Source organism: Musca autumnalis, unplaced genomic scaffold (assembly GCF_047663935.1).
Source record: "Musca autumnalis isolate F117 unplaced genomic scaffold, ASM4766393v1 scaffold_3, whole genome shotgun sequence".
NCBI lineage: Eukaryota > Metazoa > Arthropoda > Insecta > Diptera > Muscidae > Musca > Musca autumnalis.
Window position 1 is genome coordinate 2,191,403 of NW_027411866.1, and position 18,276 is coordinate 2,209,678.

At 33.1% G+C, this 18,276-nt stretch overlaps 2 protein-coding genes across 51 annotated transcripts in view; both read left to right on the forward strand.

Annotated features, from left to right (window-relative positions):
* mnb (minibrain) overlaps positions 1 to 14,119 on the forward strand; it is a 73,068-nt gene extending 58,949 nt beyond the window's left edge. For all 50 annotated transcript variants that reach the window (XM_073973755.1, XM_073973758.1, XM_073973761.1 and 47 more), the window contains 5 exons: positions 313 to 484; positions 553 to 720; positions 1,011 to 1,297; positions 1,366 to 2,020; positions 11,368 to 14,119. In XM_073973755.1, coding sequence (XP_073829856.1) covers positions 313 to 484; positions 553 to 720; positions 1,011 to 1,297; positions 1,366 to 2,020; positions 11,368 to 12,476 — 2,391 coding nt within the window. In that variant the 3' untranslated portion in view covers positions 12,477 to 14,119. The remainder of the gene's footprint in view (positions 1 to 312; positions 485 to 552; positions 721 to 1,010; positions 1,298 to 1,365; positions 2,021 to 11,367) is intronic.
* Positions 14,120 to 14,144: 25 nt separating this feature from the next.
* LOC141396857 (E3 ubiquitin-protein ligase highwire-like) lies at positions 14,145 to 15,782 on the forward strand. Its single transcript, XM_073972532.1, has 3 exons — positions 14,145 to 14,191; positions 14,323 to 15,262; positions 15,690 to 15,782. The coding sequence occupies exons 1-3, from the start codon at positions 14,145 to 14,147 to the stop codon at positions 15,780 to 15,782; spliced, it is 1,080 nt and encodes a 359-aa protein (XP_073828633.1).
* The last annotated feature ends 2,494 nt before the right edge of the window (positions 15,783 to 18,276 follow it).

Consider the following 18,276-nt stretch of genomic DNA (forward strand, 5'->3'; position numbering starts at 1 on the left):
ATTGTTTCATGTTCCCTCATATTGCCGGCAACGATGTCTTTCACTTTCTACAGGTAACTGTAGATGCATTTGCAAATATAAAACTCCCTTTCCCAAACCTAAGCATGTCTTGTCAAAATTGTTGTTTCGAAGTAATGTTGTTTACTCGTCATCTTGTCAACATTTATTTTTGAGTTATGGTTTTTATAAAAAAGCTTGTAAGATGAAATACCTATGTAGTCTTAAAGCCTATCTTCCAAGGACATCAACATACGAAGCTCTACTTTTCGAAATGTAAATTGTCCAAACTCTAATTCGTCTACTTTCTTTCAGGTTTACTATGCTAAAAAGAAAAGACGTGCCCAACAGACACAAGGTGAAGATGATTCCTCAAACAAAAAGGAACGGAAATTATATAACGATGGTTATGACGATGATAATCACGATTATATAATAAAACACGGTGAGAAATTTTTGGATCGCTATGAAATCGATTCATTGATTGGTAAGTTCTTTTTTTTCTTGAGATATGATATCATTTGGTTTTTAATATTTCATATTTTGTCGCTATAGGAAAGGGTAGTTTTGGACAAGTGGTCAAGGCGTATGATCATGAAGAGCAAGGTTATGTAGCAATAAAAATTATTAAAAATAAAAAACCGTTCCTAAATCAGGCACAAATTGAGGTTAAACTATTGGAAATGATGAATCGGGCAGATGCAGAAAATAAATATTATATCGGTAAGTGGAAGTAAATTATAAAGGCGGGATGCGGAGGAAATCAATAATTTATCAGACCCCAGACAGTAGACCTACTGTACTACAGAATGGCTCATGCCATTCTGTTTACAGTGCTTGACGACGGAGTAAAACATGGATCTGTTTGACTGTCATAGAAGCGTTATTTTTACTGCTGTGATGACTTTTTGATTTCCTTTTCATCTCTCATCTCGAAATATTATTATCTCATCTTATTTTATTCCTAATATCTACTCAATTGCTAATATTATTCTTCCTCCTTCTCCTTCCAGTAAAACTTAAAAGGCATTTCATGTGGCGCAATCATTTATGTTTAGTATTCGAATTATTATCCTATAATTTGTACGATTTATTACGTAATACAAATTTTCGTGGTGTATCCTTGAATCTAACGCGAAAATTTGCTCAACAGCTATGCACTGCTTTGCTCTTCTTGAGTACTCCCGAACTGAATATAATCCACTGTGATCTAAAACCCGAGAATATATTACTATGTAATCCCAAAAGATCAGCGATTAAAATTGTTGATTTTGGCAGTTCGTGTCAACTGGGGCAAAGGGTGAGTCCATCATTTACGTAATAGAAATCCTAATAATTGATATTCGTATTTTTCTTGCTCCCACACAGATATATCAATATATACAATCTCGCTTCTATCGTTCGCCGGAAGTGTTGCTGGGAATACCTTATGATTTGGCCATTGACATGTGGTCTTTGGGTTGTATATTGGTGGAAATGCATACTGGTGAACCATTGTTCTCCGGTTGCAATGAAGTCGATCAGATGAATAAAATTGTCGAAGTGTTGGGCATGCCACCTAAATATTTATTAGATCAAGCGCACAAGACACGTAAATTTTTCGATAAAGTCGTCTCAGATGGTTCATACGTATTAAAGAAAAGTCAAAACGGTCGTAAATACAAACCGCCTGGGTCTCGAAAGTTACACGATATATTGGGTGTTGAAACAGGTGGACCTGGCGGAAGACGTATGGATGAGCCTGGTCATTCAGTAGCTGATTATCTAAAATTCAAAGACTTAATACTGCGAATGTTGGACTTTGATCCGAAGACACGTGTAACACCCTACTATGCACTGCAGCATAATTTCTTTAAGCGTACCTCAGATGAGGGTACCAGCACCGGTTCGGGTGCAGTACAACCTGGTAGTATAGCAATATCTTCGCCTTCCGTTAGTTCAACGTCGTCATCAACGGCTGCATTGGTGCCTGGACAAATGTTATCGGCTAGTGCGGTGCAACATTCAGAGCAACAAAGTCACGGTAAGTTAAAAAAATATATTTGTCAAAGTTATGTAGAAAATTTATAATTTGTATCCGAACGCATTGAGAAATTCGTTTAGTTTTATTTTCGCTTTTGGCATTTTTTCTTTAAAAACCAAATTTTATTGTGTTGTAGATAAAAACGAAGTCGTATTTTGTTTTTAAAGATAATATGTTCATTTCACCTTCAGAACTGGAGTTCCTCACAACGTTGTAGTTCATTCACATGTATAAATAGTAACATGTATAGAATTTTCTTGATTTTTTTTTATAAAGATTTGTTGTGGATCTAAATGACATGACTATAGGATGTGAAAACTGTGCAACTACTGTTTGAATTGAAGTATTTTCAATATTAATATTGATAGCTGAAATTCTCCTTGTTTCATCAGATTTTCATTTGAGATTTTTGAAGAAACGCAAATATTGCATGTTTTAATTATTGTTTTTATACATATGTATATATATTTTTAGTTTTGTATTAAGTTTTTTTTTTTCAAAGTATTAAATAGGATGTGTTCTTCACTCCCTATTTATAAAAAAGTGAATTCACTATAACATAAGGATGAAGTGGAACTATTAATGTTTTAGATATCATTAAGAAATATTTATTTAGAAAATTTACTCATTTTGTTGATAAGCAATATATTTGTTTTTTTTTTATTATTTTAATATTATTTTCTTTATTTATGTTAAAAATATATTAATAATTTATTCCAAGTTATCTAATACAATTTATAACAATATTTGATCTTATAACACAAAATTGTTAAACCATATATTTTGTTGTTGTTTTTTTTTTTATAAAATTTTAAATAAATTGTATGCAACCCCTCATATAACGCAATGTACTATTCTTGTCTCTATTCCATTTCTTCGCTTTAAAACAAATGATTTTGATTTATTTAAAACATTATTTATATGTATATGTAAAACATCGTTTTGTGTGGATCCGACATCAATAGATGATCGACGATGACCTGGAATGATGGTTAACAGAGACAACAATCAACATTCAACATCAGCAAAGGACAACAGCAGCACTCAACATTCACATCAATCAACAATTCCAAAATCAGCATCTACATCAACATCATCATCCAATACATCCATAGCTTCCTCAGGTTCTAATACGGCTACCAGGAATATAAATAGGGTAACGGCAACAACAACCACAAATGCTACTAGCAACACAACGGGACAACAGCATCAATCAACACATGGTTCTATACATAATTTGGTATAAAAAGAATTAAAAAAAATGTTGACCAAATTTGAAAACGGAACAGAAACGAACTGTATATACAAACCTTTTGTTGTAAATTATTCCTTTTCTCCCACTGGGTAAAAAAGGAAAAATGAATTGGGCTCTTACTTTTTCCCGTTCGAAAGAAAGGACGCATGAAACGTAATTAACGACGAATAGTATATAATTTAATTTATTTTAATTTAATTTAAAAATTATTTTAAGTTGTATTTAATGATATTTTATTTTAAGTTAGAAAATTTTAGGTTATGAATAATGAAATTTAGTTTCAGCAATGAGAAAGATTTGAAAAACAAGAAACAAAAACACCATACATAATATGTTGTTATTAAAACTATTTGACGAATATTAGAAATGAATTCATAAAATTCGAATTTAGTTCCATTGATTTGCAAATCTCTCAACAACCTGTTTATCTGCATTTGCAAATCCATAAACTTAAATTAGAATGCGAAATGTTGTGGGTTATTTTTTTAATCTTAAATTAAACTGGGGTCGTTGTGGGAAATCTTATTGCTGTCAGAAAGATAATTGTAATTTGGCGTCTAATTTGGTCATCTCGCACAAAGTAATAACAAATAATTTTTTTTTCCAAGATATTCTGACAACAATTAGTGTCTACCAACAGCTTAAACGAACTTTACCAAACGGCAAGATACAATGAAATAACGTCAACTATTATAAAAAAACCGCAGAATTACATAATTATTTTGCTTGGATCCTATATTAATCCGTGGAAGTGGAATTTCTTAGACTAGGTCATTTCTACTTCATTCAAAACGTTCTAACTTACTACCCAGCAAACTTAATATCGGACGTCCGACACGTATGCTCAAAGTCGGAAGTTTTTCCCACGTGTTTGACCGACTTCGTTCCCAATTCTGTCCGAATGGACGAAAGGATTATGTTGATATTTATACCCTATACCACAATGTGGAAAAGGGTATTATAAGTTTGTTTTGGTAAAAATTCATGTAACACCGCTAAATATTTGTCAGAGACCCCCAATGTGGTATACCAATCTTCATATCTCGACGAGATAAAGCGATTTTGAGATGTGTGTCCGTCCGTCAGTCCGTCCGTCCGTCTGTCCATTATAAATTGTAAACTCGCTCCAGGCCGCAATTATGGACCGATCGTCACGAAATTTTGTATAGAGGTCGGGTTCAGATCAGAATAGATCCCTATTCTTATTGGTGATGATCGTGAAATATTTAGCGGGTTAAATGGACCGAAAACATAATATTTATCCAATTTTCTAGCGACTCTGTAGGTCTCAATAATAGTCCGATCAACGCGTAATTTTAAATAAGGTAAGAGTATATCACAAACGAGAAGCTTGCAATTTGAAATGGCGATCGGATAATATTTAGAGGGTTAAATGGACCAAAACTTTTGTGTGAAAATTGTGAAAATTTTTAATATACAGCTTATATCTCAATTCCTGGAAGTGACATTCCGGACAAGTGAGATATACTTGAAAGTGGAATACTTGACCTTTCAATTGATGCCAATTATGTTGGTGTGCATGATCAGATAACAGAGTTACAGCCTAATATATTCCGTTATTTGTTTGTAGTGAAATAATAAACTCGCTAGAAGTCGCAATTATACATCAATAGTCACGAAATTTTGCACCGGGTAAGAGTATAGGTCGAAAAAGATGCCTACAATTTTGAATGATGATCTGATATTCTTTAGCGGGTGAAATGGACCATTACTTTTGTATGAAAAATATAACAATTTTATTTTTGGTCGATATTTTAATTCATTAAGGACATATATATTTCGCAAAGTAGCCTACATATGGAAAAAAACTACTGACCTTTCCTCTGATGTAAATTACAATAAAGTGTTTGCTAGATAACGGGCCTACTGCCTAATATATAATGGGTTGTGTGTAGAGAACCACATTTTTATCCCATGCTACATATTGTCTCTCCAAAAGTTTGTGTAACACCACGAAATATTCGTCCTAGACCCCTTATTTGGTGTGCCAAAATTCATATCTCGACGAGATAAAGCGATTTAGCGATGTGTGTCCGTCCATTAAAAATTGTAAACAAGCTTAAGGCCGCAATTATGGACCGAATGTAACGAATTTTTTAAGGAGGTTGGGTTCGGGCCAGAATAGAAATGATTAGTTTTTGATGATGATCGTGAAATGTTCAGGGGATGAAATGGACCAAAAACAAAATTTTAACCAATTTTGTAGCGGCTCTCTAGGTCAAAATAATAACCCGCACAATTTTATACAAAGTTTGAGTTTATGATGAAGAAGAAGCGTACAAACCAACGTGAAGATCAGATAATACTTAGCGGGTTAAATGGACTGAAACTTTTGTGTGAAATTGGTAAAAATTTCAATAAAGTAGCGGTTAAACAACGGAAGTAGTAGTACTACATAAGTGGGTTTCATTACATTTTAGTTTGTGTAAACTAAATTTTCCTTTCCTGCTACAAAAATGTCTTTGTCGTGGTCATAAGTATTATACATTACATCTCTGATATTTGATAATTAAATGTTCACAATCATTGGAACGAAGTTCCATGGAGAGCGATTGTCCAGGGATAGTGGTATAGGGTATCCCATGGTCGGCTCCGTCCGACTATAGACTTTTCTTACTTGTTTTATATTAACATTATATGAATACATGTATTTTATGTATGTATGTATTATCAATAATTGCTTTTCATATTAAACTGATCCTGTTGATAAATGTACAGTTCTCGTCATTTGAGAAGACATATTGACATTTATATGATATCACTTTAAACTTTCATAAAAATTTACTTCCGAATTTGGCCCTAATTGACAGTTCATTTCTTTGACGTTTTCTCTCATCCACGTCATCGCTTAAATTTTTTCCTTCCACTTGCAGTATTTAGCTTTAGCTAGAATGATATCTACTGAAATTCTGATCTCGGCCTTACTTGGGGATGTTTGATTGTCATATTCAAAAATTACGTTAGCCTGGTTAAGCTATTTTGTGTAACATAGATGGAGTGTAAGGCTTGGTTACCCTTATGCGAAATACATTAAATTTAATAAGGCTGTATGAAAGCGTGATATTGAGCTACTCTTTAAAACGATATTGTTGCATGAATTGTCAACCTATGATTTTGAACTATCAAACTGAATGGTAGATCCTAATTGGTATGTAAATAACAAAAATCTATTTACAAATTATATTTCCATACATTTAAAATAGTTTCAAAGAACCGTTGAACACATTAATAGAGATATATTTTTAAAAAGATTTAATATATGTATATCATACATTTAAAGCGGAATTCGTTTTGACTTCATTCTTTCATTACATTTTGCCGTCATAGATACTCGAAAGTTTGTAGCGTTCAAAATTTTAATGGCATTTCTTTTATTCTTCAATTTCATGACAAATTGTTTCGTCTTTCTCACACAGTTTTGTAAAAAAGTTTATTCATATTGGATATAATGTATTGCTATTATATTTATATTAATTTTCCTACTTAACAACAAGAACAACAAAACGACTCAAGTGACTGCCATAATTTTAAAACTTAATTAAAAAACAAACAAAAAAAACTCAGTACATTTCTATTTAATTACTAAACAACAGCAACAACAAGGAAATTCTACTATTTTGATTTAAAACAATAAAAAAAACTTAAAAACTATTTTTAAAAATCTCAATAAATTCTTCTTAAGAATTAAAAAAAACAGCAGCAATCTGTATACAAAAAGATAACAAGGATTAGTTGGTTTAACATTGTCGTAATCGAAATTTGAAATAAAACAAACAAAATATAACAGCAGCAAAAGAAAATGAACGTGGAACGTAGTAATAAAAATGAAGCAAAATTAAACGTATATAGTTTTAGCAAATCCAGCAAAGCAAACAAAACCAACCCAAACCAAACTTTAGGACATTTTTCAAACAACAAAAAAATTGTAATAAAATTCCGGCAGAAACAACAATACGATTACAATAACAAGAGGAAACTACCAAACTTTTGGCTACCAATGGAAAAAATACTACAAAATATAAAACAAGAAATTACTATTAGATTTGTTTTTAGAAATTTAAGTCTCAGCGTTGCTCTCCTAAAGAGCAAAAGTTGGGAAGGAACTCTAAAAAGATTCAGAACAAAAACAACATACATTTACGAAACAATATTCTACAACAATAAGAAGAAACATGTCTTTAAAAAGAACATAATTAATAAACAAAAATAAATTGAATATAATTTTGGCTTGATTTAATTTTGGGAAAGTTTATAACCTTTTTTATTTTTTTATATAACTTCCCCATACTATATCCCAAAACCCTCTTTTCCCCCACAAAAACAATTTCCACGGTAAACATGTGGGAAAAATAATAACCTTAAACTCTATATTAAAACAAAAAAAAATTGCATATTTTGGCATCGAACTATTACTATACAAATGAAAAAGTAAAATAAAATATGAAAAATAAAATCTTATTATGCAAATAAAACAATACTTAAAACAAATATTTTACTACATAACTACTACTTTTGGACTCTATGGCAATGTTTATCCAATTAATCAAATGATATTTGTAACTAAAACATTTACACAAACACCCTCTCACCATAGGCTTTATTTAAATGACAAAAAAATCAACACATAATAAAAAAACGAAAAAACACAAATTTCGAAAAAAATACTTTTTTAATTAATACAAAATTGGGCATTTTTCCTTTTAATTTTTGGTAATTACATGTTTGTTACTATAACTGTTATAACATCTCTAAAATAGCAATTTATTTTAAAAAAATGAAAACAATTTGTACATTCCTACTTTTCAAGTCTTCTTAAGAACTCTTGTTTAAATAGCATTTACTCTTATTACGGTGGGAATAGTCAAAACATATTCGATTCGTGATTCCGGGGGGTTTAGATGCTGTATACTTGGGCTATGGAGGAAAACGGCAATTGTTAAGAGTAATGGAAACAATGCGTTTTCCATAGGAGTTGAGGATACTGCTATAATCGGTACATAATTGTGACAATATGTACCCAGGTTGTTTGTTTTGTTTTACGCCGTAATGTACGGTAATAAAAAAATTGGCTGACTTCCGAAACGTACCAACACATTGCAATTTTTAGATTTCGTCAAAATATTTCATTTGCACACTTTGCATTGTTCCTGCATTGCAACTGCGAATGCATCAAAAATAATTATATTAATTATATTTTATTTATAATGTTGGCACACCGTGCCAAGTTTTTCTTTCAATTTTATAACAGTTATAGCATTGACAATTCTTCCTTTTTCATTTATTTTTTCTAATTTTGTTTATATTTATTTATGTAAAATAATAAATTATAGCAACATAAATAAGTAAATTCTGAGAAATATTCAATCTTGAAACAAATTTATAGTTTATAGAATGGAGGTAAAGGACAAATATTTATATGAAAAAATATGCATTTATTAGGTGACTTTAACCACCATAGAGTTCATTATTTGCAGAATAACAGTGAAAATCCAAAAACAAAACATATTTAACAAAAAAAGCAAATATATATATATATACAAAAATACCTGTGAAAAGGAAAATATATATAATATAGCTGAAGGAATTCTTGGTTTGTTATAAATGAATACAAACAAACAGTACATTTCCGAACGGGGAATAGCATATTTGTTTGTAATGCTTTACTTTATAAACCTGGACATGAACTTCAACTATTAGCATTAACTAAAACAAACAAATGCTGTATAAAACACATGAACATGAAGGAAGTAATCAATCTTTGCATTTTCAATAGAATTAATAAACAAATTCTCCATACACTTGTACAAAATTACCACAAACATTCATCCTGCCTTTCCTAGTTCCCCTACATCCACTTTCCTTTACCCAAAAAAAAAAACAACTTGATTAGCAATCGTATACAAAATAAACATTTAATACTAGAATACAAAACAAAAGGGATGGAAAGTAAGGCGAAAATAAAAAACCAAAACAAAACATTAGAATATAAACATAATATAATTAGGCAACGGTAAAAACAAATCATAGTTTATAAAAAAAAGAAACAGCAAGAAACAAACGTATTATTAACAACAAATACGTGGAAAACAAATTACAACAAATAACAAACAAACAGAATGAATGTTCAAACAAAATGGGTGTGTGTGTTGTAAAATATTGAAATATTATTAAAATAAAAAAGAACAGAAAGCAAATACATAATTTACCTAAAATAATATTAATAATAGCGTACTTTTTAGACAACAACAAAATCCAAAGAAGAAAAACAGAAAAAAATGTACTCAAATAAGGTCATGCTAGTATTAAAAACTCATAAAACAAACAAAAAAACAAATTGAAATGGCATATATTTTTTCACTAAACTCGATTAGGTTTTCTTCTTTTAAGTTTGTCCACTTTGAGGTCCTTATTTCAAGCTTTTAACTTATTTGCGATTTTTGCATGTAGAAAACTGTTGACTTTATATTTATTTGTGGAAAAGTGTAAAACTTTTGTTTTATATCACATAAGAATATTTTTTTTTTAATTTCATAAAACCTTAGGTATATTCCATGGCTATTTGTAAACACTGGTTACACTGGTTGTAGGTGTTACTATACGTTTACTTGTTGACCACAACTTCTGCTTTTCCCTTTTCAATATACATACATAATCAGCCTTATCCTGAACGTAAATTCACCGTGAGTTTTGTCTCTCTGCCTTTTTAACTTAATGCAGAAAGTGGGAAAACTCACGGGGAATTAACGTTCGGTATAAGGCTTAATATGTTTTCTAATAATTCTTAATAATTTAATTCCTTAACTTTTTTTTGAAAAAGAAAAACATAAAAGAAAGTCGGTGAAACAAATGAAGATTATATGATTAAGGAGTAAAGAAAAATGTTATACAACTTTAAGCCATTTATAAGTAATATAAATAAAAAAAGAGGAAAAAGAAACATACAAAACTTCATCATAAAAGCATTAATACATAAAAATACCAAATTAAATAAAAACAACGGAATATATATTAATAGAAACACACACACACACAAACATATTTCATTTAACTTTAAGTTAATATTTCATAAATAATATTAATATATAATAACTGAACAGGAAAAACAAACGCAAATAATACATAATAAACCAATACCAGTATAATAATTAAAAAATAACAATAACAACAACAACAAATTAATAATTATATGAAGGAAAAGAAACAAAAAAGCAAGAAAAAACTTAATAAAAATTTATGATATAATCAACAAAAAAGAAAATCTGCTATGTGGCCAACAAATGTGTTTCACTTGTTAGAATATTTTCAATCATTCTTTGCGTACAGATGCGTTTGGCAACTACGAATACCTGGAAAATATGTCCATAAGGGTGTTCGAAATTAAGATATCATTTTAACTCCACGTTAAAACATTTTTAATTTTCATTCACAATTGTGAAAAATATTTCCGCGTCGTGGCCACTATTTCGGCGGCATTTCCTTGCCGTTTACCAAATAACAGTTGCCGATGTTCGATATCTCAAGCTCTTAAGAATTTTCTTTTTTTTGTTTTTTTTTTTACTTTTTTATTTTAAGTATGTGGGAAAGCAATCTCAATCTCACCTTTTATGGGTTACGCCTTTGAGCATTTCAGGTGAAGATATGTAAATGTTATCAATCTGTACTATTACATTGGTTATAACTTATAAACCAGGTTTAGAGTACGAATGAAATCTTCTTCATCAATAATAAAAGTTATAAATAGTTAGTTTGTATTCATAAACTGTGCCAAATTCGAACTTCACAACTTAAGTGGCCGTAATGACCGTAAAATAAAAATTGCCAACTCAGAAAATGCATTTTTTGAGTTATGCCACTCTTTGAATAAATAAGCGATATATTTTAAGGAGCCCGGCGCCTTTTTTTTCTATACTTTATAAATTTATTTTATAAAATATTTTGTAAATAAATAAATAAAATATTTTAAGGAAGATTAATATTGCACATTAATTCAGACGCATTTTCAGAAACTGTATTTAAACATTTTTAAGACATTTAGTGACTCATTCTTCTTTTTCTATCATCTTTATAATAGGCCTACTACTGCATCCATCTGCTCAACAGCCAAACAGTTTAAGTGGCAGTGTCACATCGGGAAATTTTATGCGTTCGCGGGCCATTGGTGGTGGTAGCAATGGCGGCAGCAGTGGTGGTCCCCAGAGTTTCGACCAAAGTAGCCTTATGATGAAATCGCTCTATGAACAACAACAGCAGCAGCAACAACAGCAACTTTTGGCCGCTCAACAATCATTGCAAGGTCTTTTATCACCGGGCAATAGCAGCAATTGTAGTAGTACCACACAAAACAATAGTCACCATCAACAATATCCATTGGCCATGGATTGTGATCCACCTTTATCAACACAACAAATGCCACCACCTCCACCACCACAACAACCATTACGTTTTGGTCTTGGTTCATCTTCGTTGCAGGGTGGTAGTGTAACATCTACCACATCTGGACCAGCTGGTGGCTCATCATCGTCCTCATCTTCAGGTGGTTCCTCAGGGTCGAGCAGTTCACGTTTGCGTCAAAATTCTGGCAGTAGTGGTGGGGCAAATAGTGTTTTTGTCAAACAACAACACCCGCAACAATCAATGGTACATTCATCAAGCCAACAACCTCCACCACTACCACCGCAAGGTGTAACACATCATCACAGCTATGCACCCGCTTCGTTACCCCTAGATTTGGTACATCATCCGCTATCGGCGGCTGCCTCGCATTTAATGATGACCGATTCAAGTGTAATAACGGCGTCTGCCTCAGCGACCGGACCTGCCTACACATCATGGCCCAGTTCAGGGCCCAACAGTCATGCCTTTGGTATGCCACCACCTCCACAACCTATTCAATCTAATATGGTTGTAGGTGGCGATATGGTGCCGCCACCAATACCGGCCCACCACTTGCAACAGCATCATCAAATGCAGCAATTACAACATACACAAAGACGTAATGATTCGCAGGTACGTCTGCCACCGGGTAGTGCGACAAGTAGTAGTTCAAATTCGAACAGTGTAGGTCCAGGCGGTGGCAGCAGTGCGACTGGTGGTGGCGGAAGCGGTTCATCGGCCAGTGGAGATGCATCCTCGCCCATGGTAGGCGTTTGTGTTCAGCAAAGTCCTGTAGTTATTCACTAGTTCCATATAACTCCTAGATGACGATGTAAAGCTGCGCCGTTCTTTGTTAATTATTTTGTGGGTATGGAATGTGTTTGCGTCGTTGTCGTTCCCGTTCATTAAGTTTCTATTTGCCGAGAAAACACACACATGCACATGTATATTTTCTCCTATTTCATTTCCATAACAAAATAATGACCTCTACTACAACCGTTTGCTCTTTTTTATATTTAATTTAAATATATTCGAAAGCCTACATACATACATATTTTATAGATATAATTTTTATCATTTAAATATATAACCTGTATTTAAAATTAAAGAAACAAAAAATATAAACAAATGTTTCAACCTCAATTTTTTCTTAGATAAAAATAAATAAAAATATAACACAGTGCTAGAAGCTAAGTGAAGACATACTTCCAGGCTGCTAAAGGGCAAAAATGCAGATATCTGAGAGGATATTCAAAATATAGAGGTCTAAATTCCGCATTCGATATTGAACGTTTATACGTTCGAAAAATTATATTAGATTCGATTGTTTTATGATTTCGTTTAGGAAACGAAATTGCATGTATAGTTTTAATATCTCACTGAAAATGTTTCGAAAACTAAATCTTTAGTTGGAATACCCTCATGAATGTCTATCGCATTATTAATATCACTTTTGACACGGTGTAATTTTTTAATAATATTTAAAACTGTCACAGAGTTATATATGTAGCAAACATGATACACAATTTGTGTAAATCAAGCAGCTGCTTTTTTAATTTCAAAAACTTTCCACAATTATTAATGTTCTGTTCCAGAACCTGCAAGCTACTATTTTTTACTACGATAAATTTTTTTCCTTTATGTTATCGGAAAAAATAGTAAAAATTAGTAAATTCTTGCAGTTCTGGAACAGAGAATAAAATTACTTATCAACAAACATAAATCCGACACATTTTTAATGACTACTTCAGTTTACGGTTTTCACATCCGTCCATTTCTAACTATATTGTAACAAATCTTCTACAATAGATGAGAGATTGAGATACGTTTGTTTTTGAAAGAAAGCAGTTGCTGAAAGCTGAAATAATACCGACTTGTTTCATTAAAGTGCTACCTTACTGTTAACATTTATACAACTATTTTAAAGATAAGGAATATTCAATTTTATTTTTTAAGTTTTTATTTAATATTTTTAGTTAAAACAGAATTCTAAACAACAAATTAAATAAAAATGACTCGATAGTTTATATTTCGTTTAAAAATAATATACAAAAATGCATACAAACACCTACACCTTCCCATATACATACATAAACTTACGACAACCCTCCCTCATCAGCTCATATATAAACAAAAAAACAATAGTTGAATTTAATTTTATTTTTTCATAATTTATTTACTTTTTAGTTCAATTTTTGTACACAGTTTTCCTCGCATTTTTTTTTTAATTTAACAAATCCGTGAAAGGAGAAAAGCAAAAAAACCTGTAAATGAAAGCAACAATCTGCCGACTTTTTTAACAACTGTCACTCCACCCGTTTAAAATATGTTTTTAGTTGTAATTTTATAATAAAGAGAAAATATTAGTTTTTAAACTTAAATTGTATTTATAATTTTGACTTTAAAAATTTAAATAAATTTAAAATCGATTAATATCGGATATAAATGTACAATTTGTAAAGTTTTAATAAAACAATGCCGCAAGGACAAGGTAAATCCTCGGAGGGAGGCGGGACCGGACAGTTATTGCTGATAGTTTGCACTATATGCCACTAAAAATCTACATAGACTATTTTCAAAATCTCGTCATGCTCATAAAACCAATTTTTAGATGTAAGTAATGACGTTTAAGGGTTGCAAATTTCGTACATAGCTGTTCCGGGTTGCTATTATTTTGCACGGAACTGTATGTTTTAATTGGGATAGCTTTTACAATTTTTTTCAGGGCATTTCCAGTGGCCCATATTGAACTTCAACCCAATGCTTCGCAGTTTGCCGTATTCTCGGCCATACGTTCAACGGTCTTGGAAGCTGAGACCCGACGTCTGTTATTTTATGAGCTAAGTGGCAATGCAAGACATTTGCCAAATATAAATTCTTCATGCTGCTTGCTATGCGGCTCTTGTAGCAATCAATCTACAGAATGTTCCTGTCATGCTTTACAACATGTTGGTGCGGGTGGAGGAGCAGCCGGTGGCAATGGTGCAGTTGTTGCCCAGGTAGCAGTGGCAGGAGTTGCGGGGGCTGGTGGTAAACGTTCACGTCAAGACTCGACCAACAGTGATGTAGAATCAGAATCTGAGGAATCCACAGAGAAAGAACCTAAAATTGTAACCGTCCCACTAATAGTTGGTGCTGGCTTAAGAAGCCTTTTCGAATTAATATCCGAAGCTCGTCATATACAACCGACATTTTGTTCCAAGGCCTTGAAAGCTCTGTTGGATGTGATCCAGGGCCAACAACCGGAATCGTTTAAACACGAACCAGAAGAATTAATAAATCCTTTATATGATCTTTTATTGGATTTGGCCACCATGAGTAGTACAACGGAAAGTGGTAACAGTGAAACTGATTGGTCTGCAGTGGCTTGTTCCGCCTTAATTGGTTTATGTATTGCTCGTGGGGATACTGGGAAAATGTTGAAATCCATTGCAGCATTGATAATGTCACCCAGGCATTTGTCATTGCAACGCATACAAATGCCAGCCGTATTGGGAATGCTCCAGCGAACTGTAATAAGCGCTGCATTGGCAAAACCTACTTCTCCAGATTTTTATACCAAAGGCGTACCGGTGAACTCCCTTGTTGATGAAGTAAGTTTTTAAGGCAGATGAACCACTTTTATGGAAAAGAAACGGAACTTACCATATAGGTCTTCTTACGGAGGTCTCCTATGCTATAGAAGCTCCAACGGAGTTCTTCTATACCATAGAAGCCCCCTATGGAGGTTTTCTATACCATAAAAGCCCGCTACGGAGTCCTTCTATACTAAAGAAGACCCTTTCGGAAGTCTTCTGTGCTATAGAAGCCCCCAACGGAGTTCTTCTATACTATAGAAGCACCTTTCGGAAGTCTTCTGTGCTATAGAAGCCCCCTACGGAGGTCTTCTATTGTATAGAATCCTCCTACGGAGGTTTTCTATATATAAGCCCCCTACCGAGGTCTTCTATTCTATAAATTTATCTATTATCTACTCTGAGAGCCTCACAGTGTTATTAAACCTTCTTTGTTTTTTGACAGTTCACTATCAAAGCTCCTTTTGGCGGATTTACCGAACCTGCATTAGCTTCGGATGGCACCTATTTATATTTGCTAAATTGGCACTGGCTATAATGGCTCCTACAAGGGTCACATTTATATGCAAAACGATGAATTTACCAAAGAGAAGACGGGATGGCTAGGCTATAGTAATGGTCAGCTATATTATCGTCGCAACTCCAAATTTGGAAAACAACCCAAGATTGGAATATAACCTGCCCATTGAATCTTCGGATCGTCAAGTTTTATTTGCTGTCCCAAAAAATGATAAGTTCGGTGGAATTATTTTTTGATGATGAAGGAAATGTACAGGACATTGCATCTATTAGAAGAAATTTGAGGGACAAGTCGAATCCATTGGAATTGCCATCTGCACTGTAAGCTGATGATCATGTGGAAAGATCTGTATAATCAGTAAATTATTTTAAAATACGCCTTAAATATTTTCGATTGCCAAAGGATGCCGCAGTTTACGTTGTGGAAACGTTAAAGGATGACTTCAAAGTAAGTTACAGATCAACAGCAATACCCCCACTTTTAAAAGTGTGCGCAGCGTTGCGATTCTTGGAGGAGGGAAGTTTCCAAAAGTCCCATGGCAATGATATCAACAATTGCATGGCTCAATCTACATTGTCGAAAGTATGGAAGGAAGTTGTCCACTTGATAGAGGACAAATTGTGCCAAAATTGGATCGTTTCGAAGTTGACAGAGGAGGAAAAGAGGCAAAATAAAAACCATTTTTATTCAAAAACGAAAATCCCTGGTGTAGTTGGCTATATAGATGGAGGATGTTCGTCATGTGTACTTAAACTGAACCTACTGTATTTGTCACCAGATTCATTTGCAAAAGATTTGCTGCTATCCGCTCCAAAGGCGATAAATTCACTTATTGTGATGGACCACCACCAGTGTCGATGAAGTTTATTTTATTTTGAGGCATTTTCTTTTTCAACTTTGCTTTAAAGTGAATCCAGACTCTGCCACTCTTCATACGTTCGTGTTGGAGGTTCATGGCTGTTTAAACTATCCGAAATGGACCTCCACGCTTCATCCGCTGTGGCTTTGGTTTCACCAAAACTCCCGAACTCCTCGGGCTAAGTTTGGATTTTCACTCAGTTTATCAATTAATATTTTTTTATTAATATTAATAATAAAACTGCTGCTTTGTCGTTATTTTCACCATATTGATACACAAAATTAATTAATGATGCAAAGAATCAATAATTGTTAATAAAATGTTTATTTTTCCTTCTATTTTACTTCTTGTTTCTTCGAAAATGTTCACTGCAACTGAAAATTTGTGGTTGCTGAAAAACAGCCGCTTCGTCAACTGAGATTCGCAACTTCAGTTGAGAGTTGCCATACGTGGATCAATTTTGACAACTGGAAACGCCACTCAACGGTAATTGTTATCGAAGATCGACCCCTTAATTGAGTAATCGTTGATCGTAAATGTCCCCCAAGGATTCCCTGGTGGTAAGACGCCTTAATATTGGTCATCAAAATCGCACCGCTGAGCGTGATCAGAACAGCCTACCCGTTGAGCTACCTTTACAGCTGTCACGCAAACGTTTTCGCACCCTGGGCTATGCCACATTCGAGGAAGAAGTTTTAAATCAAAATCAAATCTTGAAGATTCAAGCTTCCTACAATATCTTCGAACCGAAAATACCCAACGATGTGGAATTACAGGAAATTGTTTGTGGGAAAGAGTTCGGCTTGGTATGCGCGAACAATGGTAAAGTTTACTACTATGGCAAATCAAGTGCCTTAGGTTTGAAATCCGTGGGTCGTACACCTATTATGAAACTCACCGAATTGATTATATCGAAAATATCACGTATTATTCATATTGCTGTGGGCCATGATGGTGTCCATGCATTGTTGGTGAATGATGATGGTACTGTATATTTTGCTGGCACCGCTAGACGTGGTGAAGATGGCGATATATCGAAAAATAGACGTCAACCCAAGGCTGTCAAACCAAAGAAAATGACAAAAATTGAGGGTCATGTTATTGTGCAGGCCGCCTGTAATAATGGCACCTCGGCCTTTGTAACAAAGACAGGAAAATTGATAATGTTCGGCAAGGATACTGTGCATTGTGATGCTCAAGGTTTTGTGGCAGATTTTGCTGATCAACATATTCAGAAGGTGGCATTGGGTAAGAGACCTTAAACATACCTCTTGTATATAAAACACATTTGTGTTATTTTTCTGCAATTCCTTTTTAATGGCCTTGGCGGACAGCACTTGGGGCTGATTACAACGATTTATATTTTTTAGGTATCTATTGTGGAATTTATTTCCGGATGGTTATTATTATCATTGTCATTATTATTATTATTATTATCATTATTATTATTATTATTATTATTATTATTATTATTATTATTACTATTATTATTATTATTATTATCCTCAGGAAATATAGGCATATATATAAGCCCATTGTTTTTTGGCGAAATATTTAAAAAAGTTACAAAAACCGAATATTTTTGACGCATAGAAAACAGGGTTAACAACGTTTTCTTTGTTATTCTCGCTTATAGGGTTGCCATGGATCCAT